Raw genomic sequence first — 26147 nt, 5'->3', positions numbered from 1 at the left:
TGGAGTTAATCGGGCTTGGGAGGGAAGCTGAAAATAGGAGACGTGATTTGAGACTCGACAATTTGGCATCTCATCTTATGCAAAGTAAGATGTGAGCCAGGTTAGTAATGTCTTCTTGGTTTGTGAAATGCTATGTATCAGAGAAGGGGGAAATGCATTTTGCATTTTCCCTGGGGACTCAACAGGCAATGCGTGAACTCCACAATAAAAGAATCAGTAGTGATATGAGGAAGGATTCTCTGCCAGTGACGGATGTTGGCCGTGGGAGGGACAGTGGCCTAGGGGGCTTTCAGCTGAGCAGAGACTGCCGTCCAAAGGAGGCAGATGAAGCGAACGCCTTTCCAAAAGCCTCAGGACTCCCAGGGGCCCCTTTCATCTGCTCTAAACATCACAGTTTTCTCTTTACCTTTCTTCCTCACTGGAGTAAACCATCAGCATCTCCCTCCTCCAGGTATCTCAGAAAACACAACTGTGCCCTCAGCGCCAGACCCGATGGAAGAGAAGCTGCGATCACAGCTGGAGGAGGAAAAGACAAGGTGCCCTTTCTTTTTGCCGCACACACCCTGACCCCAGCCACACAGGGTGCTGGGGACGACCTGGAGCTGCTGGGGCAGAGCAGGGTGGCCACGCACACCACCCCTCTCCAGGCCTGGAGCTACTCTGGGTAGCCAATCCGAAAATAACTAGAGGAAGGCAGATGTAAAATGCAGGAGGCCGAGGCAGTGTGAGGTTGGAATGGGGAGCAGAAGGCCGGGCCAGGCTCCGGAGCCAGGATCCAGGAGTCTGGCGGGGAGAGCTGGTTGCCGTGGGCCCCTCCCCAGCCCGGGTCCCAGGCTGCAGCTCAGGAAGCCGCTGGTCTTGTCTGCTGCTGCCATCTAGGGAAGCCAAGAGGTATGACCAGAGAGGGCTTCCCCCCCAACCCCCGCCAGCCTGCAGCTTTGCCCCTCTTCTCTCCTGAGTCTCCTCATGGGCAAGGTGTCCTGAGAACATCAGACCCTCCTGCAGCCATTTAGGGTCCCCAAATGGTTTAACCTGCAGAGGGAGGCACCTCAAGCATAAACAGACATGTGGCCATTCCTGATGCAAGTTTCGCAGTTCATTCGTTCCTTGAGCCACTCAACAAACAAATGCTGGCTCTCTCCTCCGCCATGGAGGGCTTTGGGGGAGACCAGACAGGAAACCTTCCTTGCTCTCAAGGTGCCGATACTGTCACTGCAACACACGCCACCCCTGGGCTTGCTGGGCATGCACCATGAGCAAACCCTGTCACCCTGCCCGCCCCCCACCCCCAGGTGGCCTGGATTCACATCCTGACTCCTGTCTTTATTAGCTCTGTGCTACAGAGCAGGTTCCTTAACCGCTCCATGCCTCAGGTGCCTGATCTTTAAGGGGAGGGGATAATAATAGCATCTTCCATACAGGGCTGTGAAGAGGATTCATGGGTTTGTATTGTCAATGCCTAGAGCGATGCCTGCCCCTTCAGAGCCCAGCAGTGGGGGTTATCATCCTTGGAGAGGGTTGTTCCTCCCACACACACAGCCCCGTGGGCCCATGGACAGAAACACCACACCCTGGCCTCGGTGGGCGACTCTAAGGTCCCAGTCCCCAGCACCAGGGCTGCCCTGCCAGGCTTCTGTGGCTCAGGCCCTGCAGCTGACAGTCCATTTGGAGCCGTCCTTCCCTGCCAGTGACTCTGAGGACTCTCCTCTGATTCCACCATAGGTATAAAACCATGTTCATGCGCCTGAAGGCCCTGAAGGTGGAGATCGAGCACTTGCAGTTACTCATGGACAAGGCCAAGGTGAAGCTGCAGAAAGAGTTTGATGCCTGGTGGGCAGAGGAGGCCACCAGCCTGCAGGTACTGGCAGCCGTGCCCCTCGCTGCCCCAGAGCCCGCCCTCCTCCCGTGGCCTGGGGAATGTCAGCGCAGCCGGGGAGGGGCCAGACACACAGCCCCAGGGGTAGGGGCAGGGGCAGAAGACTGGGGGCTTCGACACAGACTCACATGCTCTCAGCCCCTGGCTTGTGAGGCAGCTACTCGTGTTAGGAACAAGGAATGGCAGTGGTCAGGGCGCACTGACACGTTGAGAGGTGGCGGGGGGAGCTGAACTCCCCAAGCCGGTGGATTGGCCGCCACTGCCTTGTGTGACATCGATTGTTTTTTATTACAGTCATGAACACATGGTATAAATGCTAGAAAATACAGAAAAACACAAAGTAAAATCACTGTACTCTCACCACTTAAGGATAACCAATGATAACATGTTGGGTTTTATATTTTATATTTTCATGCATATACATCCATATACCTTTATAAAAATGGAATCATATTGGTCTTCAAGAATCACAAACGGCTTTTATTTTTACTTCATTGTACACATGCCAACTCTTCCATGTCATTATTCCATGACATCGTTCCACTGGCTGTCACTGTTCAAGCACATGGATTTATTTTAATATATTTAATCTCCTATTGTTTAATGTTTAGGTTGTTTTGGGGTTGTGTCACTGGAAACATTTTTGAATATACATGTTTGCATATTTCCTAAACAGATTCCTAGAAGTTCTCTATAATATTATGAAGCCTAAAATAACCTATTAAGAGGCGTTAGTATGAACCCCCAGTTCTGACTGTCCTCACGTGACCCTCGGCTGTGTACAATAAAGAAGATGAAATACACATAATCGGATCACTTGTGTGGCTGGCAGACCCCTCAGGGGTTACCTAACAGGCTGATCGCTTCATTATAAGGACAGGGAAACTGAAGAGCCAGAGGACGTATTTTCCAAGGACACAACCAAGCAGTAACCCACACGTTACCAAGAGGCCTTGTGACTAGACAAGGGAAAAGCATATTTGGATAAAGTTAAATGCACAAGATGGAAATACAGTTATCATGATATTTTAATAACAAAGTTACGGTATAGTAATATGTATGTCATTTTACAAATGCATTAATTAATAAGATCAAGTGGCTCCACAGTTCCCATAATTTCAAAGTAATGATGAACACAATAGTGCAAGGTTTCTGCAACGGCTGTAATGTAATCTGAAAACATCTGTAATTTCTCCTGATGGCAGAGCCTCTCGCACCACCACAGACTACTGTGGTTCATTGTCTACATTCATTCATTGTTGGAAAAATGCTAAATTGCAGGTAGAAATTAGGAAAAATGAAGACGTCATTGGTTCAGTCACGTTCACAGCGCCCCCCGGGTTCTGTCTGTTCTCCAGCTAGGAACCCTTCCTCATGGCGTGGTCAGTGAGTGAGGCCGTCAGCCACTGCCGGTGCCCATGGGCATCCAGCCACTGGACGGTGATGAGGGCCATCCCATGTGACTCGGGAAGAGTCCAGGCAGGGCTGACAGATTCAAACAGTTTATTACTCATGTAGACAGTGATGGCCAGAGCAGCCAAGGTGTCAGCTCCGCGTGTCCTCCGCCCCACAGGATGCCACTGAAACAGAAGGGACCAGGTCACTGCAGCAGGGATGGTGGGGCACCCTGTAGCTGAGGAGCCAATTCTCTGCGGCTACTAAGGCATTTTATAACCTGTGGACATACCTGAGTTGGGTGAAGCAGAAAGCCTTCGACCTCATCAGAACATGGGAGGTAATGAGAACCTGTCAAGGGAGATGGGGAGGCCAGTGGGAAATGGCCTTGCAGCAGCTTCCCACAAGCCTCCCAGGCTCCCATGTTCTGGGAGAATCACAGGCGTCTGCCAAGACTCAGATCAGCTGCAGTTTAATCCCCACTCAGGAGCCTGTGTGGAGACACGCACAGTTCCAGCACCCACCATGGCGGAGCTGCCCCTACATGAATTGCTCAGTGCATCTCTCCTGACCCTACTAGCATCTCCTCAGGACAGGGGAAAGCAAAACCGGAAAGGACTTCTGGAGAACTGTCAGGTCACATTTTAAACTTTCCCCCCAACTACAAAAGTAATACCTGCTTAATTTGGAGAACTTAGAAAACACAGGAACACACAAAGAATAAATCAAGCATTACCCATTTTTCTGCCATCCAAAGGTAATGTTTTGATGTCCATCACTATGGTCATGACTACGTCTAGATTTTTTTCCCACATGTGTTGTATCTACCAACTTTTATAGCCGGATTTTTCCCCTTATGGAATACATCAGAGACATTTTCTCATGTCATTAGATTCACACTAACACTATGAAACTTTTTCTTGGACCAACAGGTAAACTCCCCACCAGTGAATTTGTTCAACCACGTGAAGCCCTTTCCCCAGACGCCAGAATCCCAGCACAAGAGGTCCCAGCTTCTCTCTAACCAGAGGTAAGGAGGGAACCCTGCGGCAGGGTTGGGTTGCCCAGAAAAGTCTCCCTACCTCTCCTCAACCTGCTCTCGCTGCTCTAAATGTCTCTCTATAGGCTGCACAACCCAGAAGGATGAATGGCTTTTTACTGTTAAATTAGTTGAGGATACTGAGGCCAGTGGCCTGCAGTCCTCCAGCCCTGTCCCCCTGGCACTGACCACCAGTGGACCCACTGCCTCGGTAACAGGAGACAAGAGGTTTAACCAAATCATGCAAGCCTGGTCCTGCCCCTGGGTCAGAAGAAGGTCGGCAGTAGTGGGGTGGGTGGGGGGCGGTGGTTGCTGAGGGGAGGAATGTTGGTGTAAGGCAGAGGGGAGTTGGCCTGTCCAGACCCAGAGGAGCTCTGGTAAATGACTCCACCCTGGCACAGACTCAGGAGAGACGTGGGCACCTCCCCTGAGGACGGCCCAGAGCCAGAGTCCCTGAGTGATGGCATGATCCAGCACCGACCCCACTTCCCCGCACACCACCTTCTGAAGGCAGGTTCCTTCTCCTGCCACCCACGTTGTTTTCTCTTTCCAACCGCACGTCTCCGGTGCTAGAGCCAGTGACACACGCCTCATCCACCCTCCATCCCTCAGGCAGACCCCGTAGCGTCATGACAAGGGCCAGGCCAGCAAGAGTGGGACCTTGGCCCCCACCACCATTGACAGAGTTTGAACAGGAGCTGAGCCCTTATGTCAGAAATGTGAAATAGAGCTTTTCAAAAGGGGGTTGATAGGGTTGCCAGGTAGTATCTCTGATGCAATGTGATGAGGCTGGCACTTTACCTCCATGGTCTCCTCAAAAACCCATATCCCGGTTGAATCATGAGGAAGACCTCAGACAAGTCCCCGTTGAGGGACGTTCTACAAAATACCTGATCAGTACTCCCCCAAACTGTCAGGTTGTCAAAAAACAGAAGAGTCTGAGAAACTGCCACAGACGAGGTGCCTCAGGAGTTATGATGACAAAGCGTAACTCTGGGATGGGAGCCCAGATCAGAAAAAGCACATTAGGTAAAAACTAAGAAAATCCAAATAACGTATGGACTCTAGTTAATAATCACGTATCAGCACTGGTTCATGAGCTGTGACAAAGGCACCGCACAAACGTAGATTGTGTAATAAGGGATACTGCGTACGGGTACACGGGAACTCTTTGAACCATCTCTGCAACTTTTCTGTAAATCCGAAACTATTATTTATAAAAAACAAAAACAAAAACAAAAACTGCCAGTGAGCCGTCCACCCCCGGCAGCCGCTTTCCCCGGACCTCTCCGCCTCCCCCAACCTGGCCCGCAGGGCCAGCACTCCCGCTTGTATTCTGCTTTTAGGGAACAGCTTCTGTGTGAGCCCCTAAGCCCCCGATCAGCAGCTGGCAAGTATGTTTTGTTTGGCTGCCCTCGTGTTTTAAAGGGCAGTGTAGACCCATAAAGGAAAGAATTGATAAGTCTGACTTTAATAATATGGTGTATGTAAGTCACCATTATGCTGTGCATCTTAAACTTACACAGTGCTGTATGTCAATTCTATCTCAATAAAACTCAGAAAAAAAAAAGAGGAGAGGGTGGAGGAGTGCCAGGCAAAAGAGCTGCGCTGTGAAAGATACTGTTAAGAGAATGTAAAGGTAAACCACCAACTGGGAGAAAATATTTGAAAAACATATATCTGATAAAGGACTTATATCTACAACATAAAAAGACTCAAAATTCAGCAATAAGAAAAACAACCCAATTTAAAAATGGACAAAAGATCTGAACAGCCTCCTCCCCAAAGATGAGCTGCAGATGGCAAATGAGTGTATAACAGGATGCTCAATGTCACATGTCACTGTGGAACTGCAAATGACCACAACGAGATACCACGATGCACCTATGACAAAAGCTAAAATTAAAAAAAAAAACAAAAAAAAAACCTGATACCACCAAATCCTCTTGAGGATGTGGAGCAACAGGAACTCTCATTCATTGCTGGTAGGAAAGCAAAATGGTAATGGTACAGCCTCTTGGGGAAAGAGTTTGGTGGTTTCTTACTAAACTCAGCCTACTCTTACCCCATACAGCTCAGCAGTCGTGCTCTTTTGTGTTTGCCCAAATGAGCTGAGAACTTACATCCACACAAAACCTTCATATGGGTACTTACAGCAACTTTATTCATAATTGCCTAAAATCAGAAGCAACCAAGATGCCCTTCAAAAGGTGAATGGATTAAACCAACTGTGGTGCATCTGTGCCATGGAATATTATTCAGGGATAAAAAAGAGTGAGATATTGAGCCATGAAAATGCCAGGAGGAACCTTAAATGCTTATCACTAAGTGATGAAGCCAGTCTGAAAAGGCTACATACTGTAGGCTTCCTGGGAAAGTAGACATGTAAACATTCTAGAAAAGGCAGAACTGTGGACACAGGTAGAAAGATCAGCGGTTGCCAGAAGGAGGGGAGAGGGGAGAGTGGAAAGGATGAATGAGAGGGACACGGGATTTTTAAGGCAGTGAAACGATGCTGGATGGTACTGCAGTGGTAGATAAATGATATGCATTTGTCAAAATCTATAGAGCTGTACAAGAGGACGAGTGAACCCCGGTGTAAGCTGTGGACATTAGTTAATAATAACGGATCGATATTGGCGTATCAGTTGTAACAAATGCACATCACTAATGCAAGGTGTCAGTAATAGGAGAAAGTACAAGGGGGGAGAGAGGTTATATGAGAGTTTAGTGTACTTTCTGCTCAGTTTTCTGTAAACCTAAAACTTCTCTAAAAAACAGTCCATTTGTTAAAAAATAAAATAAAAGGCAGTGTACCTAGGCAGCTGCCCTGCTCCAGGGCTGTACAGGCAGCTCAGCATTCGTATCCACACAAGCCCTCTCTGCATTCACTTGGGGACCTGCCAACCTCCAGGGTACTTGAGTTTGCAACCCCTGGACATGCCTCCTGCCCCACATAGGGCCCCCTCGCTGAAGCCCCGGGACTTGGCAAAGCATGTTTGAAAAACACTAGTCCAGCCCGCCTAGAGGACAGAGCTTCCCCCAGTCACTGGTCTGGCGAGCTCTGAGCCTCCCATGTGTCTGCCTCTGGAGAATGGCCCTCCTCCCAACTGAGGGGCTTCTCTGAACCCCTGGTTATTTCCCATGCCTCTTCTTTGACCTCTTTCATAGCTCCTACTGGTAGGAATAGGGAATATATTGCTACCAGTAAATAGGGAGCTCCAACTTTCATTTTTCTTTTGTTTCAAGACAATGAATGTGTGTGTGTGTCTCAGGAGAGGCCTAGTAAACCCGCTCCAGGGCTGTAAGGTGGAAATAGACTGTGCCTGCCAAGTGAAGTTCAGAACCTTGGATTTCAAAAGGTGTGTATCAAGATTACCCATGGGAGCTTCTCCAGAAACCTTGCTCACAGAACTCTACCCCACGCTCCTTTGATGAGACTGGAAGAGGGTCTTTGGGGAGAGGGCTCTCAGGCGGGCCCTGGTGCGCTGCTCAAACTCTGCCTCCCGTGCTCTGGCGGGGTATCTGACCCTTGGCAGAGATAACCGAGTGTCCTGAAAAGTGTTTGTTAAGACACCTTGACTGTAAGCAGTCGGCACCCCTAGATTCCCTCCCACACAGTAGTGTTTAGATACCAAAAATCATCTGCGGAAAGGTTACAGGAGACCGGTGAGAGGGAAGGGTCCCTGCTAGAGACTGCAAAGGGAGAGGCCTAGGGCTCCACCTCTGATGAAGAAATCACCTGCCCCTGCTTTAGAAAGCTGGCGGAGAAGAGCTGACAGAAGCTCACAGGTCTACCAAGGGTGAGGCGGGGAGGACACCCTGTCCCTGGTCATTGTGGCTTTGCAGACTTTCTCTGTGAACAGCCAACAGTGGAAGATTAGTTGTTGATGTCTTAAATTCTCCAAGGAGGCAGCAGTGTCTTTCTTCTCTTATGGTAATAATATCCCTGTCATTTATCGAGGGCCCTACAGGCCAGGCATTGAACAAATGTGTGATGTATGTGCTGTTGTTGTGCCCATTTTACAGATGAGAACACTTAGGCTCCAAGAGATCAATTAATCTGCTAGGGTCATCCAGCTAATAAAGGGTGAGACCAGGATTGGAACCCAAGCCTGTCCGCATCTGGCCACCCCTCCCCTCACTCCTCACGTCAGCTTCCTTTAACCTTAATGACTGTCCTTTAGGGGCACGTGCATATCCTGTTGTTTAGTAAAAGTGGCATTTTCCGACCTATATTCTGTGCTATTTCATTACAAATGAGTTTTCTTCATATTCTCCCAAACACCAGGTCCTCCTGCTTGGGGTCCCCACTCTTTCAATGTGTCCATGGTCTGATTGTCCCAAGAGGCCAGGACTTTCAAAGAGCAAAATGATGGCTCCTTAGAAGACCAATCTTGGTCTAGAAAACCAGAGCTCCCAGTTATTGGCCTCATCTTCTCAGCTGAGAAACCCTGAAATGAGGTCCCCACCCCCCCATTTCACGAATGAGAAAACTAAGTCCCAGGAAGGGACTGAGATGTTCTGAACTCTGTCATTAATAAGAGAATAGCTGTGGCCTCAGCCCAAATTTCAGAGTCCACATTGAGTAGCATTTTTCCCTTCCTTCCCGCCGCCCTGCTCCCCTGCCCCATCCTCTCTTGGCTTCACCCCTCACTCCCTTGTCTTCCCCTCCCTCTCCTCCACTTTCTTGCTCTACCTAATTAGCCCCGCCTACATTCTTTTTCTCCCTCTTTCTCATCTTCCTCCCTATGCTCCTCCCCTCTTCTTCTGTACTCCCTCTCAGCCAAGGTCACTCTCTGTTGCTTATCCATCTGTCCATCCCACTGTCAGCTTCTCTGAGTGTCCACCCTGGAATGGGCCTAAGAACTGGCCACTGGGCACGCCTCCTGGGATCTCCGTGGGACAGAAACCAGTGATGGAATCCTCCCCCAAATTCCACCTTCTCTGAGAAGCAGGGCCTATCCTGGCCCCAGCCTCCCTGGATACTCCTCAGGTATCCCAAGTTAAGGTGATCGCTGGATATGTCTGCCAAGAGATCCTTAACCTTGAATCTCAAATATGCCCATCAGCTCACCATGGGTCACCAGCAAGGAGCCCCTCAATTTAGACTTTCCCAAAGGGTGTATCAAGCAAACTTTCATCACAGCTCTTCCAAGCAGCAGGCCGTTGGGCAAGCCAGCTACCCCTCGGGGGTTCCCTCATCTCATCTGTCAGATGCGTCAAGGTCCCTGTGACACTCATTCCATGACCAGGGTGGGGTCCCGGGGCCAATGAAGAGCTGCAGGAGTCAGGGAGTGAGAGTCCAGCTGGCTGTTTCGGGCTGAGCCCCGGAGAGGATGATAGCCCCTCTGCAGGTGGGGCCGATCCTCTTCTCCTCGGGTTCTGACAGAAACCTGACTCCATCACTTCCCCAGGGATGCTCAGGGCCTGGGGACTGATCACACTCAATTCACAACACTCTGATGCACAACCCAGGAAGCCTAATTATTATTATTAATATTACTTACTAATTCTTGTTAAGAAAGAGATGATTAATTCTGATGGCTGGTGTGCTCTCTCTCCAGAAGGAATGTCAATGTGAGAAATGAGTTCACTGTCAAGGGCTAGTGGGTCAGGAGATAGGGCAAAAGTAATTTGTGGTGTGAGCCTGAGGGTTCAGACCCGGAGCTGTGGCATCTGAGGATGCTCGAGCAGCTTCGGGGCCGGAGGATTCGCTCCCCTCCAGAGCCCCGAGCCTTCACACTGTGCCCTCCTCCTGCATGAGCTGGTCGGGGCAACAGGCTGGGCAGCTGGGCCTCTGCAGAGGGTGACGGATGCCCTCGTGTGCCCTGGTGAGATCACGCCTCTGCCCTATCACATCCATCTCTGCCCTCTTCCACCCACTCCCAACCCTCCACAGGTGGTGTCTGTGGGTGCTCCCTGCAATCTTAGAAGAGGCTCAGCTGGGAATCCATTGAGGTCATGAGCCATTTGTGTGCCAATTACTTGATCATGCAAGACTTGCTACAGCTTCCACACTGACCTTGACCTGGTGTCTTTGCAGCACCTGCTGGTTGGAAAGCCCTTTCTCCTCCCCTTGTTGAGGCCAGCTCCAGGAACCATTCTGAAGGGGCTCTGGTAACTGGTCACTGTTCTCCAAAGGAAGGCTCTCAAAGCCTGCCACCTTGTGGCTGCCTGTGGTCCTACAGCAGCCCTCACCAGACAGCACAGATCCTCAACTCCCCCAAACTCAGTGGAGAGTCTCTGGAATATTGGGAAATAGATATCTGAAAAAAAAAAAAAAAAAAGAATCCCAAGCTCTGATTTCCTTTCCTATTTGTAGGACCCACAATCCTGAACCTGTGGAGTCCCTCCCAGAGTAAGAGGTCCTGCCGCCGGCTGAGATGAAAGAGGGCAGAAAGCTGGAGCTGGGGAAGCAGCTGTGCTCATGGCTGGGCCAGCAGGTTGTCGGGCTGGTGGAGTGCCTTGGGCTGATGATGCAGGCTGGGCAAGGCTGGAGCACCTGTCTCTAACCCTGGCCCACCTCTTAGCCCTAGAATCCCCATCTGTAAAAGGAGGGTTCAGACTGGGTGACTTTTTAGGCCTTTCCCAGCTCTGACGTTGTGTCTAGGCAGGACCAAGGCAAAGCAAAGGAGAGGATCCCATCATGTCACTGGCATCCCAGGACAGCTTGCCTCCTCACCTCCCAAGGAGGGGCTGCTGGGTTCCACTGTTTGCAACCACGAACCCAAGGCAAGGAGCCCACATCGGGAAGCCTAGTGAAATGGGCAAAACTGCATCTGCATGAGCTATTGGATCCGACTCGTCACTCAGGGAGCACAGAGCTGATCAGCCAGGGCCACCCAGGGTCAGTCTGTGTGGCTGGGGTAAGCCATGTGTCTCCAGCATGTGTTTCCTCAGAACACCACAGAGTCAAGTCTGGTTAATAAAGCACGAGTTCTGAAGCCTCACAGAGTTGTGATTAGATCCAGATACTGCCACCTACCAGCTGGGTAACTTTCAGAATGTCTTTAGCTTTGCTCAGCCTCAGCTTTCTCATCTATATAATGGGGATGATGAGGCTATTGAGAGAATCCAGTGGTGTGATTGCAGAGCACCTTCCCAGGACCTGATATGTAGACAGTGTCTATAAATGACAGTTGTGGTCATTATTTTTGTTCAACTTCCACAGCCAGTATATGCAATGTTCTAACAATGGAAATTAATGTATAAACCATCTGCTATAGATTGAATGTTTGCATCTCTCAAAATTCATATGTTGAAATTTAATCCCCATTGTGACATCATTAAGGGGTGGAGCCTTTGGGTTAATTTGGTCATGAGGATGGTGCCCTCAAGAATGGGAAGTACCCTTAGAAGAAGAGGCCAGAGAGAGCTCACTCCCCCTCTTTCTATCTGCCACCCAACAGGTGGCTCTCTCCAGAACACAATCAAGCTAGCACCCTGGTCTCAGATGTCCAGCCTCCAGAACTGTGAGAAGTGAATTTCCATCATTTAAAAGCCACTCAGCCTAGGTACTTCATTACAGCAGTCCAAAGTGACTAAGCCAGAAATTAGTGCCAGAAGTGGGGTGTTACTGTAACAAATGCTTAAAAATGTAGATGAGGCTTTGGAACCAGGTAATAGGTAGAGGCTGGAAGAGTTTTGAAGTGCATGCTAGAAGACTCAGAGATTGTCATGAATGGACTTTTAAAAGCAGTCCTGGAGAGGGCTCAGAAAGAAAAGAGGACAGTGCAGAGAAAGCTTCCATCTTCTTAGAGAATACATGAGGAATCATGTAGAGAATGTTGGTAGAAACATGGACAGTAAAGGCTATTCTGATGATGTCTCAGACAGAAATGAGGAACATGTTATTGGACGATGAAGAAAAGGTGATCTTGAGGGGGAGGGTGTAGCTCAGTGGTGGAGTGTGTGCTTAACATGCACAAGGTCCTAGGTTCAATCTCCTGTACCTCTGTTAAAAGATAAACAAATAAATGAACAAACAAACCTAATTACCTCTCCCCAGAATTAACTAATTAATTAATTTTTAAAAAGAAACAGTTACCTTATTATAAAGTGACAAAGAACTCAGCTGAGTTGTGCTCATGTTCTAGCGTTCGGTGGAAGGATGTACTTGCATGCGAGTGATAAAATTGGACATTTAGCTGAGGAGATTTCTAAGCAAAGTGTTGAAGGAGTGGCTTGGCTCCTCCTGACTATTGACAGTAAAATAGAAGAGAGAAATCACTTGAAGATGGAATTACTAAGCCAAAAGGAACAAGAACATAGAGATTTGAAAATTCTCGGCCTATCCATATTGCAAAACAAATGAGAAAACATCTTCAGAAGAGAACGCTAGGAGATTAGTGTAGAAGTGCATCCCGAATTTCACCAGCTACCCCAGCAGGACAACTGCCAGACTGAACTGAAGGGAAGGAGATGGGAAAGGATAAAGAGAGGCCAGCAGATTTCTTGGATCTCTCAGCACAGGAGTCTCGAGCTGTTCTGTGAACTTGCACTATTCTTCAGGACAAGAGAAGAATGACCCCAAAGGCAATTCAGAGATGATTACAACTGCCTGCTCCTTTTCAAAAGTGGGGACTGTAGCCTTGCTTTCAACAGGCCAGACCGCTTCTGCCCAACTGTGGGGGCAGCGTTGTTCAGGAGAACCATGTGGGCAGGACCTGGACCTCCAACCCAGGGGGTCCAGAAGACTGGACCTTCATCCCAGCAAGTCCTGAGTGTTTGCAAGCCTTAAGACTTCACAGAGTCTACATTGTGAAGTTTTGGATTTGCTTGGGACCTGTCACTCCCTCCTTCTTTCCTGTTTCTCCCTTTTGGAATGGAAATGTCTATCCTATGCTTGTCCCATCATTGTATTTTGGAGACACCTAACGTGTCTTGTTTTACAGATTTACAGCTGCCTTAGAATGAATCATACCTCAAGCCTCACTCATATTGGATTTAGATGAGATTTTGGACTTTATAGAGTTGAGGCTGGCACAAGTTAGGGGCAGGTGGAATGGAATGAATGTGTTTTAAAGGAGAAGGGTATGAATTTGGTGGTAGGGTTTTTGTGGGGAACAGTAAGGTCAGGGCAGAATGCTATGAACTGAATGTGTCCTCCAAAATTCATATGTTGAAATCTAACCTCCAATGTGATGGTATTAAGAGGTGGGCCTTTGGAGGAGGTGAGCCTTTAGGTCATGAGTGTGCGGCCCTCATGAATGGGGTTAGTGCCCTGATACGAAGAGGCCAGAGAGCTGACTCACCCTCCTTCTACCGTAAGAGAACACTATGACAATTTGGGGGTCTTGACCATGCTGACACCCTATCTCAGACTTCCAGCCTCCAGAAGAGTGAGAAATAAATTCCTCTTGTTGAAGCCATCCAACCTATGGTATCCTGTTATGGCAGCTGGAACTAACTAATCACCATCCACAACAGAGGATTCTTGTCATAGTCAGCTTCAGCTGCCATAACAAAATACTGTGAACTAAGCAGCTTAAACAACAGGAATGTACTTATTTCTCACAGTTCTGGAGGCTGAGATGTCCCACATCAAAGTCCAGCAGGATCAGTTTCTGGTAAGAACCCTTTTTCTGGTTTCCAGACAGCCGCCTCCTCACATGGTAGAGACACAGCTCTGATGGCTCATCCTCTTCTTATAAGGGCATCAGTCCTATTATGCAGGCTCCGCCTCATGACCTCATCAAAACTAATTCCCTTCCATAAGGCCCCACCTCCAATTACCATCATCACATTGGGGATTAGATTTCAACGTAGGATTTTTGGGGAGACAAACTTTCAGTCCACACAGCTCCTAAATAGAAACCCTAAATTTCTCTTTTGTCAACCTCCTCCCATACCTTCTCCTTTCGTTGGTTTGTCTTTCACAGCGATGTGTATACCAGGAAGATCCTGCCCTCGCCTGGCCCCCTCCTGCACAGCCAGGAGCAGAGCAGCACAGGCACCCGCCTGGAAGACAGGTCTGTGCTCTTCTCCCTCTGACGCCGGTGATGCCGCTGCAGTGGGTACGGTGGGCTGACATCGCCACAGCCCAGGGAGCCCCTTGTGCAGTGGCCTCACAGACAGAGCCCAGGGTGACCCCCGCCCTGGTACCCCAGGAATTCCCTGGAATCTCTCCCAGAGCCAGGGAATTTTCTTCTGGGGTCGCTGGGCCCCCAGGCGGGCAGACTTGCTTCACATATCCTTGTAAATAGACAGACGTGGGGCCATTAAAGCAGAGAAGAGCCTGGTCCACCACAGCCCAGAGTCCCCACGCAGGGAAGGGCGCAGAGTTGACAAGCTGGCCTCAGGCCTGTGAGCCCATCGCTCCAGGCTGTGCAAAGCCGAGAGGCCCCTCCCCGGCACGCCCTCTCTGTGCCCCTGACTAGGATGCCTGCATACCCTTCTTCACCTGCACACCCTGCTCTTCTCCCCAGGCCATCCAAGGGTGAATTCCAACCTCCATCCCTCCACAACCCCAGACAGAATGTACAGCTCCAGCCCAGCTCCCTGGCCCCCCTGCCACACCCCTGCTTCGGCACTTCTCACTGAGTGCAGCTAGAACGGCAGAACTGCGTGTGCCCCTTCATTATATGCAATCCTCGCTGCCTTCTAAGGGACTGGATACTGTCGCCTGCTGTGGGGAGTGATGGGTGTGAGGATGGACACTTTGCTGAGCCAGGAGAGTGCCTCGCTTTGAATTTTCTTTAAGGGGGATTTTCACATAGGAGTTGGATGAGAAAGAGGAGGGAGAAGGAGACATGTATCCCTCCCTTTGTAAGGGGATTTCCTTCTTAAGAGGATTTCAGTTCTTACAGATTTTATTGGCCAGAACCTGGTCACCTGGCCACACACAGCTGCAAAGAGGACTGGGAAATGTAGTTTTTTTTAAGTTGCTGCAACTTAATCAGCTAAGAATTATGGTTCTGTTTTTAAGGAGAGAGAGGAGAAGAGTTATCTCTGCCTCAGGAGCGATAAGCTAAGCTACGGCCGGGGGGCTGGGGGGGGATGGGGACACAGTGGGTACACATCCTAAAGGATATGACATCTAAAGAGATAGATAGTCAGGCCCCAGGTAGAATGGGCTTGGTTTGGGTAAGTTGGGGGTCGGGGTGGAAAAGGTGCTGAGAGAAAGCACATTCAGCCATGGAAAGTTCTTGGGGGAGGGCAACCCAGGAAGAGGAGACAGCAAGCTGAAGGGCCTGAGGCCAGAAGGAACTTGGTGTATTCTAGTGACAGGAAGAAGGTCAGGATGGCCGGAGCACAGTGAACCGGCCCAGGTCACACAGGGACAGAATCTGAATTTCATTCCAAGAATGATGAGAAACCACTAAGGGTTTGAGCCAAAAGACCAGGGGACACATGTCACATTTGCATGTAGAAGGATTGCCATGGGGGCTGCAGAGGAGGAGGAGGGGGTGAGGAGGCGGCAGACGGCAGTTGCTGGGTGAGATCCAGTCACTGAACACAGAAAAGCAGTTTGGAAAGGTAAGCAGTGGGGCCAAACATAAGGCATAGTAATGTGTGACCTGTGGTTGTCCTCAGCATCGCCAAGAGGCCAGTGTCATCCGTCCCTCTGACTGGGGACAGCCAGACAGACTCTGATATCCTGGCATTCATCAAGGCCAGACAGAGCATTCTGCAGAGGACAGGTAAGTGCCCCTTTCCCCAGAAGGTAGCATCAGAAACACCAAGACAGGCCAAGGGGGTGGCCGGCCCAGGTGCCCCCACCCTGCTGGGCAAAGCCCCTGTCCCTTCTCCACAAGAGGGTGGCTGGCCCAGGTGCCCCTGACCCTCCTCCGAATCTTCATCTCCTTTTGTTGCCTGTCCCCAGAGCCAGCTCTCCTCTGCTCAGCCCTCTCCAAGCAGAAAGGGGCTGAGTGATGGTTTGGTAACTTGTTTAACCCCGGCCAATGATAGGTATGGACACAGAACAATACTAAACAGACAGTCAGTGAATCAACACTGTATTTATTAGGCACCTTCTGTATGCCAGGCATGAGGCTGAAGGGCCCACAAGTGCAGCCTCTCCCCCACACGGTACTTTCCACACAGACCACTTCTCAGGCCTCCCCATCAGGCAAACACGCAGGCAGGGGCACAGGCACCTTCCCCAGCCAAAGCAAACACTCCCTCTGCCCAGGCCCTAGGCCCCTCTGCTCTTAATTTGGCAGCTGTCTGACAGGGTTTCCTCAGAAGTGCTCGTTAAGGGGAATTTGTGACTGTCAGCCTGGGAGCAGGAGCCCAGGAGGGGTGATTTAACACAAACCTCACCCGCCAGCTCTTAGACTTCACTGGGGGCCAGGATGAATCTACTTGATTTAGGATTCATGGGAAAGCCGTGGAACGTTTAAGTCCCTGCTAGGGGCACCTGTGGACAGGTATATCTCCCCCTTATGGGGCATTAGTCATCCTTGGTGTCAAGTCTACTGCTTCTAACTGCCAGCAATGGGTTGAAAATCTGAGAAAATGAGATTAACCCCTTTCTAGAGTGCTTTTTTTTTTAATCTTCCTTAATCCCTGTGTTTGGAAGTATTTGCATCTGGACAGGAACCTTGGTGTGACCCCCGTGACCACAGCGCCCTCTTCTCTAGCTGGTGTCAGGAACAGTTTCTATCCGAGGGCCCTAAATCCCCTGTGCCCCCACCTCACCACCTCCACTCTGAGAAACCCTCTGGCTCTCCCCTTCGGTCAGGAACCCTCTCAGCGAAACAGAAAGAACACAGATCTGGGAGGGAGGACTCCCAGACACCAGGGCTCTCTCTGCCCTGGGTGACTTTGGGCAGGTCACCTCCTCCAGCCTTCCTCTCACGTCTGTCAAGTTCTGAGTCCAGGGTGGTCAGCCTCTCCTGACCTGAGATAACGTCCGTAAAAGTCCCTCGTGCACTGCCGAGCACCAGGGAGCCGTCAGCGGGAAAGTCAGCCTCTGCGGTGAGAGTTTGTCCAATACGGTGAGGTGTGATTTTTTTTTTAAATGGTGTGGCAGTAACCTCCACTCTGGGAATCTACAGTCCCAAAACCCCAATACAGACTGACAGCTCCATCACTTAACTAAGGTTCATAAAATAAAGAATATTTTGGGTGGAGGTCTGTGTCTGTGAGGAGCTGTGTCTTGGGGTACGGTGCCCTCTGAGCCCAGCTCTGCGCCATTTCTTCTCAGCCCCACCCCTACCCCAGTCATCTCCGCAGGCAAGTTGTGGGGGCAGTGACAGTCCGAGGGTGGGAGCTGGCTCAGACACCATGCTCCTCACCACTTATCCTGGCCCAGGATGCTTGCCATGGTGCAGAGGAGGCATCAGACCTGTGACTTGAGCAGCTACCACATGCCTGGTAGTCCCCAGCACCCACCCTCGCCAGTGTTTGGAATAGAGAGATAAAAGCAATGGATTTCAGCCCTGGCTATTCATTGGAAACACCTGGGCCCACTGACGAGCTCCTGATTTAATCCTTCCTGGGAGTGGCTGGGTATGAGGATTCCTTACAGCTCCCCAGGGGTTCCAGTGTGCAGCAGAGCTGGGAACCATGGGTCCAGGCTGACTGGAACACATCGCCTTCTCATATGCCAATGTGTGATGTTCTTTCTTCCTGTCCTAGGCTTCAATTAGGACAGCTAGGAATGGCTTAAAACTAGGACCACCTCCATTTAATTAAACAGTGAGGCCAGCCTGAGGTCTTGTGCACAGAACTTGACCTGAAGGACCAAGGACCTTGAATTGTTTTCTACCTCCTCCCCGTTTCCTCCCACATTCAACATGTCACAGGGGAAGGTAGAGCTCAGTGGTAGACTGTGTGCGATTAGCATGCCCGAGGTCCTGGGTTTAATTCCCCAGTACCACAGTTTAAAATAAACCTAATTACTTCCCTGCCCCCCAAACAAGTGTCACAGAGAATTACCGATTGTCCCTCAGCAACAGCAAGCAGACCAGGCCCACACCCCTGCACAGCCAGGCTCCAGACAGCTGCAGCTTTCTCACCCCTCAGTCTCGCTGCAGTTTTTTTAAACAGTGTTCTTTACGCAAGAATCTTCAGAAATTCCCTTTTGCTCTTATTATAACAGCCAAACTTTAAGCAAATGAACTGTATGTCACTTATTCCAGTCCTCACACTTTTCTGGTCCAGTAAGTCTGGGTGGGGCCCAAGATTCTGCATTTCTTAACAAGCTACCAGGGGATGCCAGTACTGCTGGCCCATGGACCACAAAGCAAGAAGCCACTCTAGGGGCCTTGCTTTTTCCAGGTACCTCATCTGCTGCAGTGATTTGGAAATGAGGAAAATAAGGCCCAGAGAATGAACATGATTTGCCCAAAGTCACACCACTGGTTGGGGACCATCCTACCTAGAACCCAGGGGCCCTGGATCTTAGTCCAGAGAACCCTTCTCCATAAGACAACAGGATGGGGTCACATGGTCAGGGGGAACCATCCCATAATATGATGAGTATCTGGAGCAAAATGCCAGGAGAGAATCTCTTGGAGAATTAAGCAGGAGTGTCAGTGACAACAGTGAAAACTGTGGGGTTGGGGGATGACTGTTGGTCCTGGCTCAGGGAGATGAAACGTTTGCAAAGGACAAAGGAGGCACTTAGGGAGTGAATGCAGCCCCTGGGAGTCAGGCCCTGAGAGGTGCACGGGGAGGGTGGCCAAGACCCAGGGGGAGTGGCCTGCAGCCCCCTCCCGTAGCCCTCCGTGGGGAGAAGTCCACGTCCCACACACAACCTAACCAAGAGCACCTGTCTCCTTTCAGGCTGCCAATAAGCATCCACCCGCCGTGCATTCCAGCAGCAAGAACTGAGTACAGACGAAGGTGCCTCCTCTCACTCACCCTGGCTTCAGAAGTGACCTGTGGGCCACTGGGAGCAACTGGTGACTTTGATTCCAGTGGAGGGCAATATGTTTCTTTAAAGATGGTGTCTGGAGGCTGCCAGGGAGGCTGGGGCCGGGCTTAGAGTACCATCGTCTCTGTGGCTGCTGGAGCTGTTGGCCAGGCAGTGCCAGGCTGCTAGGGGTGGGACGAGGGCTTCAGCTGACTCTTGTGATGTTTCACATAGATGACTATAAACCTTTGAGATTATGAAATAGCACCATCATAATGTAGTGACAGGGGAAGCTCGCATGGGTAGAATGAGGGGGAATAATAATGGGTTATTTTTAGCTATTTGCCAGCCCACTCCCTTGACCCACCCCCTGGTTTAAAAGCCCAGGAATGACTGGGGCAGGCCAGGCAGCATGTCAGAGCCAAAGACAAGGGAGTGGAACGCTGGGCGTCATGATGGTCAGTCCCAATCTCCCAGACCAGACCCTCCAGCATCACCTCATGGACCGATGCCTGAATTAGCTGTATCTCCAGGGAGCCACCCACACTGCAGGGTCTCAGGGCTTGGCAGCACCCACAGAGCAGGGACAGAGAGCTGAGGGGGCAGTTGTGGGTGCCTCGGGCCTCACCCTCAGCCCCTTGGGGCTCTGGAGGATGGGGGCTGAAACTCCCCACTCCCTTGGGGGGAAACACAGCTGAGGGGGTCTTGTCTCACTAAGCCCTCTCAGTACCCCAGGCACAAGCCAGTGGAGGGTGGGTAGCCCCCAGGAGGCCCTCGGGGCCCTGCCACCCGCCTCAGAGTGCTGGCAGCCAGGCTCCAAGCTGGGGGGCAGGGGCGTGGCACCTGGAAATGAAGCTAACTGAATAAAAGAGCTTGTCCACTGCTCCTGCTATCTCTGTCCCGTTAAATACAGGCCCTCACTGCCCTGGAGAGAGAGCAGAGACAGGAAACAGTGTAATGCACCTCGGCCTCCACCCCTTTTCAGGACTGGGTATTAAGTCATGTGGAAGAAGCTAGATCAATTCATTTCAAAGCTAGACTCACTCAAAGAGCTCCTTTAACCCACACCCTTGTCTATATCATTAGAAAACTGAAGCGAAGGGAGGACCTGGTTGCTAATATACAGCCAGTTAGAGGCAAATGTCCCCTCCTCAGGGGGCTTTCCCTGATCACCCCAACTAGAGTGATCGTGGTCACTATCCCATCACTCTGTTCTAGCTTTTCTCATCACTACCTGACATATCTTTCTTTATTTGCTTATTTGTTAATGGCCTGCAAACTAGCTTCCCAACAAGACTAAAATCCCCATGACAACAGGGACCTGTCTGCCCTGCTCATCACTGTGTCCCCAGCATGAGTTGGTCCTCAGTTAATGAATGGCTGAGTCAGAACCTGGACTTCCTGTCTCTTAGGCTCCCGTAACTTCACTCTGGCTCTGTGTCTGAGGCCCGTGGGGCATTCTGGCCCTCACAGCTCTGTGGCACACAATCCTCAGGAAATCCTATAGAACCAGGGGGAGGCTAAATAGCCTGATTCTAGAAGCCTCCCTAAGGGTCCACGGAGCACACAGATACACGCACTCCCAAGAGCCCTGATGGTGGTGTGAAATCAGCCAGAGACCCCCTGAAGCAGCCTCAGCGTCCTAGCGCACCGCAGCGCTCCAGTGGTCTGGAGCTGGTTAAGGGTCCATCGACTGTGGCTCTCCTATGGAGGAGTTATCTCCCAGATCCAAAGGCCTTGTTGACAGGGATGTGTGGCGTGGCCCCATGCAGGGTGCGAACAGCCTCCCGGAGAGATCACTAAGGCGGGAGAGGGAGTGAGGAAGAGAAACAGACAGCTCCCAAAGTTAGCCTCATACGTGGACACACACTCCTCTACAGTGTGTCTTCCCCACAGCTCTTTGGCCCCTACCGGTGAGAGTAATGGATGAAATGTTCTGAAAAGATACTCCAGCAATCTACCTGGGCTCTGCCATGAAGAGGTCCAGAGTATCTGAGTTCACGCCAGGCCAAAAGGTGGAGCTTTCCCAAAAAGTCTTCCAGAAAGCAGCCTGGCCAGTGACCCCAGCGCCGTCCCTACTCGAATTCAGTCGGCTCCACCGTTCGCGTGACAGGGAAGGGTTAGGAGAAGGGTAGTTCGGGATGTGGCTTTCTCAGACCTTGAAAAGGGGAACTTGTAGAAAACAGATAGAGAAACTGCGGTGACTTGAATAACTAGTCTTAATTCTTCACCCCCTGTGATAGAATTATACGTCCAAAGTTTGCCATGGCCTCATGGGGGCAAAATATACTTCCTTACCCCTTAAATTTGGGCTTGGCCCTGTGGCTTGCTTTGGTCAGTGGGATGTTGGCAGATATGGGACATCTTGAAATGTGCTTGCACGGTTGGGCTTGCCTCTTGCATCCAGTGATCTGCTTGAGCAGGTATTCCCTGGGCAGGTGCTGCCCCTTCAGCCCATATCCCAGAATATACAGCAAGCGGACCTGAGCCCAGCCTGCAGCCTGGAGCCAAGCCCAGGAGACCTGGAGCAGAGTTTTCCCATCAAGGCCAGGCCAGATCAGCGGAGCCCTGGCTTACCCAAAGACCCACTCCCACGTGAATACATGGTTTGTCATCATTAGCCACTGAGACTTGGGGTGGTTGGTTAGGAAGCATTACTTGTAGCAATAGCTAACTGTTGCAGAGATTGAAATCCAGAGACAGTACATGACTAGACCCAGCATTCCTCAGCGTTCGTCCCATCCCTCCATGCTGCCTATTGAAAGGCACTGGAGTGTCGGCTGTATATGAAAAAGTGGGATTGTCACTTATGACAATGATAGAGCAACAGGGACCTGATTTACCCTCCTGCTCTAAACAACTGAAGACTAGACACATGGGTAAAATAATGGTTTTCAGACACTGGAGCAAAGGCAGGACAGGACATTGATCCCCAGGAGAAGAGAAACAAGTGAGCCCTGTAATTGCCCATGTGCAGGGCCAGCCGGCAGTCACGGCCATATCTTCCTGTCCAGAGCATCTGTGTGTCTCTACCTGAATGTTCTCTGTGCCCCCAGGAGCTCTCAGCCCGTGTGCGGGGCCAGCCAGCAGGCACAGCCATAGCTTCCTGTCCGGAGCACCTGTGTGTCTCTACCTGAAGGTTCTCTGTGCCCCCAGGAGCTCTCAGCCCGTGTGCGGGGCAGGCCAGCAGCGGGGTTCACCTACCCTGGAGCAATCCTTAACCCCTGAGGGACGGGAGTTGATAGGTGAACACCCACGCCTGCCCTGTGGGACAAGACTGAAGTGAGCCCTACAGTGTCCCTGAGGGTCCCCGCAGGGTCAAGCCCCAGTTGCCCACAGTGGTCACCTGCTCAATAGCCACCCTGTGTTGGCTGCCTTCCCCTCCACCTTGCTTCCCCACTTTCCTGGGATCAGTTCCTGGCATCACTTCCCAGATGAATTACACCCCAATTTTGCCTCAGAATCTGCTCTGCAGTAAATCCAACTTGGGCAAGGACTTCTATTTCAGAGTCACAGTGGGGGACTCTTGCATCAAGCTCTCTGGGCTAGTGAAAACGGGAGTCCCCTGCCCCAACTTCAACCAGAGCCCAACTCCCAACTGTGCTACATACTGAGCCTCAGGGAAAGATTTCACTGAGAAAGGAATCCTGCTACTCCAATAACCAGTGGAAATTTCTAAACAAGATCAATAACAGGTGCGTGTGTTTGATTGTTTGTTGGTCTTGAGTCTCTCCCTCCGAATCACCCCTCAGCTTTCTCCACCCTCTCTGCTGGTCGCACAGTCGGGCTGGACCTCCCTCTCTGGCCAGGAGGCCAGACAAGGCCCCCCACACCTGCACTACCCCACCTCCACACAGAAGACCGTCCCCCCCCCCACTTCACCGCAGGGAGACCCACAGAGCTGTCATCCTGGCCCGTCTTCATCCCTGCCTTTTATCTGGGCTCAGTTAGGCAGCAGGATCCTAAAACAGAGCTCCCTCTCCCCACCTGCCCTTCCACTACAGGAGACGTACCTGGGGCAGGTGGGCCTTATCTTCTCCCCTTAGTTCCAGTTCGGAACGTGCCCCTTTTCATTTGTGCGGATGGGTGCCTACTGAGTGACTCTGTAAGTGGATGCCGATGTTGGACGGTGGGTGGGCGGCCTATTCTCGCCCTCATCTCCAGGCTCGTTCAGATGGAAAGAGCCCATGCCCAGCTGCTCTGTTTGCTCTCTAGTCTCTGCCCACTGTACACGGAATCAATTGGGGGGAGGGTTGTTTTCCTTCTTTTCCCTCCAATCTCCTTATTAGTTCAGCCTCAGAAGGTCCCTTATCACTGCCGGATGTCAGGCCACACTCTGCCATCAGGCCTGGCCATGTGAGACTCTCCATTAATTGATTTTGCCCTCCCCTCTTGGGAAGCACAAATTGGCTCTACCCATTAGCAGCAATAATTCCCTGGAAGGGATTATAAATCATGCCCCATGTCCGTCCATCACTCTCAGCGGAGTTGTACCCACGTGGGGAGGTGTCAGGCGGGGAGATGGAACATCTGATGGGCAGGGGAGGTCCCCATGGTCCTGCAGGTTCCTTCCTAAACCTGACCAAGTGAGTCCACAGCCAACCGGGGGAGTAGCTAAAACAGGTCCCAGCACACAGAAGGCACTCAACTAGTGGGTACTGAGTGAGGGGATGGAGAGGAAGGGAGCTTCCTCTGTGGTGCAGAGTGCTTTGAGGACTTCAAGCTGACCTCCCACCAAGTCCACCATTACATTACCATTCTTTGGCTCTGTGCCTTTGGGGGTGTCAGAAGTCCCCCATTAAACTGGAAGAGCTCCTGGGAAAGATTGTCTTCAACTCCAGTCAGGTGATGCCTGGCCCATCTGTGAGACGGGTGTGGGTGTGAGAGGAGGAGATGAGAGGTGGCACCAGAGGCAAGCAGGGAGTACAGGCCACCAGGGAGGTGGCAGGGAGAGGAGGGGAAGCCAGCACATAGCCGGTGCTCAGGAGTTGTCTGAGAAGGAGTAGGGTGCTTGGCCCGCTGTGAGCCTGACACCCTTCCTGCCCAGGACCCCAGGGAGCTAGGGCTCCAAGGATGGCTGCTCCACCCACCCCCCAACAGATTGCAGCCTTGCCTCTGCCCACTGTGTTCACTCTTCTCTCCCGCACAGATCGGCCCTCCTCTCTGCCTTCCTTCCCTTCCACCTGAGGACAAGCACAACTACCTGCGGACGGTGTCCAGACCCACCGAGGATACTCGGGCTAAAGAGATTGCAAGCCCTGCCTGAGATCCCCAGACAGCGGTGGATGGGATTCCTAAACGGTAAAGAGAGAACTCTTCACATATTGAGCTCCTCCAGGGCAATAAAATAGGATTTGATTATCACACGGCCTGTCAGGTATAAGTACAGCCCCAGCTTAGGGCCAGGAATGGGCGAGTCAGCAGTGACAAGAGGACTGCCAGCACTCTTGCCCAATCTCTGCAACACACCAGGAGAAAACAGTCAAGAGCAAGAATTGTGACTCCAGACGCTGCTTCTGCCCCAAGACAAGCCCGCCTCCCAGCACTGTGGGGTCTGACAAAGCTCTGGGGGTGAGGAGGGCCTTATAAAGATGGCTTTAGACCCCCAGGTGGCCTCAGGGACCCAGAACCAGCAGGACTACAGAGAAGGTGGCTGCCACCCCCAGACAGGGGACCAACTGGGTGTGCTTCACCCACCAGGGCTCCCCAGGAACCAGGAGGAGACCAAGACTACAGTGTCCCATAGTCTTTGTCCATACCCCTATCGGTCTTCACTTCATCCACTGCTCAGACACAACCCCCCCCCCCGGGGCTGTTTCTCAGACACATTATCATGATGGGTGAGACCAGTCATGCTCCTGCCTGCTGATATGTATAAATGTGGGCTTCTGTTAGCCGGAAGGAGGGAAAGGATATCGAGCCAGCAGCTCCTATCTGTTGTGCAGCTCATGACAGGAAACGCCAGAAAACACAAGCAAAGAACTTGCAACGCTCACACACTGCTGGTAGGGATGTAAAATGTGCAGCCACTTCGGAAAAGTCTGGCAGTTCCTCAAAAAGTTAAACATAGAGTGACCATGTGACCCAGCAGTTCTACCCCTAAGCAGATGAGAGGTACATGAGAGGAATGAAAACATACAGACCTACAAAAAACTTGCACATGAATATTCATAGCAGCATTATTCATTTAGTAGCCAAAGTGGAAGCAACCCAAATATCTTTCAACTGATAAATGGAGAAATGAAATGTTGGTATATCCATGCCATGAAAAGTTATTCAGCCATAAAGAATGAAGTACTGATATATACCACATTATGGATGAACCTTAAAAACATTATACTAATTAAAGAAGCCAAGCACAAAAGGCCATGTATTGTATGATTACATTTATGTGAAATTTCCAGAATAGGGAAATCCAGAGACAGCAAGTTAAAGGTTGCCAGAGGCTGAGGGAGCAGGCTGGGTGGCAGAGGGTGTTAGCTAAAGAGTACAGGCTTCTCTCTGAGGTGATGACAATGTTCTTAAACCGATTGTGGGGATGGTTGCAGGACTCTGAATATACTTGAAACAAAAACCATTCATTTGTATGCTTTAAATGTGTGAATGGTAGTATGGGAATTACATCTCAATAAAGCTGTTGCAAACACACACACACACAAGCAGAGAAGAGAAAGAGAGGAGACGACCCTCGATTCCACCCACCCAGAGCCACAAAGTACTTTTGGCCTTTTTTTATTTGCATATCATGTCTCACCAACATAGCTTCCCAAAGGGACCTGCTAAAGGATTTCAGAAAGGAAAATTATCAGCAAAAGCTCCGAAGCAAATGCATCCAATTTATTAGGAGCATCAACCCTGATACCATTCCCGATTGAGACTCATTTGTCTGTTTGCTTTGCCCTGATTTGTCACCCAGTTCCCTCATCCTCGGGTTCCCTCAGTAGGCTGGCCAATCCTTTCAGCCCCATTCTGTAGTCAAGGCAACTGAGTACAAGGTTTATTCACAGCCATTCTGATTTCTTCCCAGCCCC

The 26147-nt window shown here is 50.8% G+C and overlaps 1 protein-coding gene and 1 long non-coding RNA gene across 9 annotated transcripts in view; one reads left to right on the top strand and one right to left on the bottom strand.

Moving 5' to 3' along the window:
• Positions 1-24363, top strand: part of KIF6 (kinesin family member 6) — a 296241-nt gene extending 271878 nt beyond the window's left edge. For 3 of the 8 annotated variants that reach the window (XM_032463002.1, XM_032463008.1, XM_032463009.1), the window contains 5 exons: positions 452-536; positions 1723-1858; positions 4204-4301; positions 14195-14284; positions 15849-19040. In XM_032463002.1, the coding sequence (XP_032318893.1) occupies positions 452-536; positions 1723-1858; positions 4204-4301; positions 14195-14284; positions 15849-16095 (656 nt within the window). In that variant the 3' untranslated portion in view covers positions 16096-19040. The other 5 variants (XM_014564323.2, XM_032463003.1, XM_032463004.1 and 2 more) reach the window with 5 other exon arrangements.
• LOC106730377 overlaps positions 2241-26147 on the bottom strand; it is a 64913-nt gene continuing 41006 nt past the window's right edge. Inside the window, exon 5 of the long non-coding RNA XR_004313568.1 lies at positions 2241-3456. This is a non-coding gene — a long non-coding RNA (uncharacterized LOC106730377). The remainder of the gene's footprint in view (positions 3457-26147) is intronic.

This window comes from Camelus ferus, chromosome 20 (genome assembly GCF_009834535.1).
Source record: "Camelus ferus isolate YT-003-E chromosome 20, BCGSAC_Cfer_1.0, whole genome shotgun sequence".
In the NCBI taxonomy this organism is placed as follows: domain Eukaryota; kingdom Metazoa; phylum Chordata; class Mammalia; order Artiodactyla; family Camelidae; genus Camelus; species Camelus ferus.
Note: the sequence above shows the minus strand (reverse complement) of the source record. Positions and strands in the feature narration are given on the sequence as shown.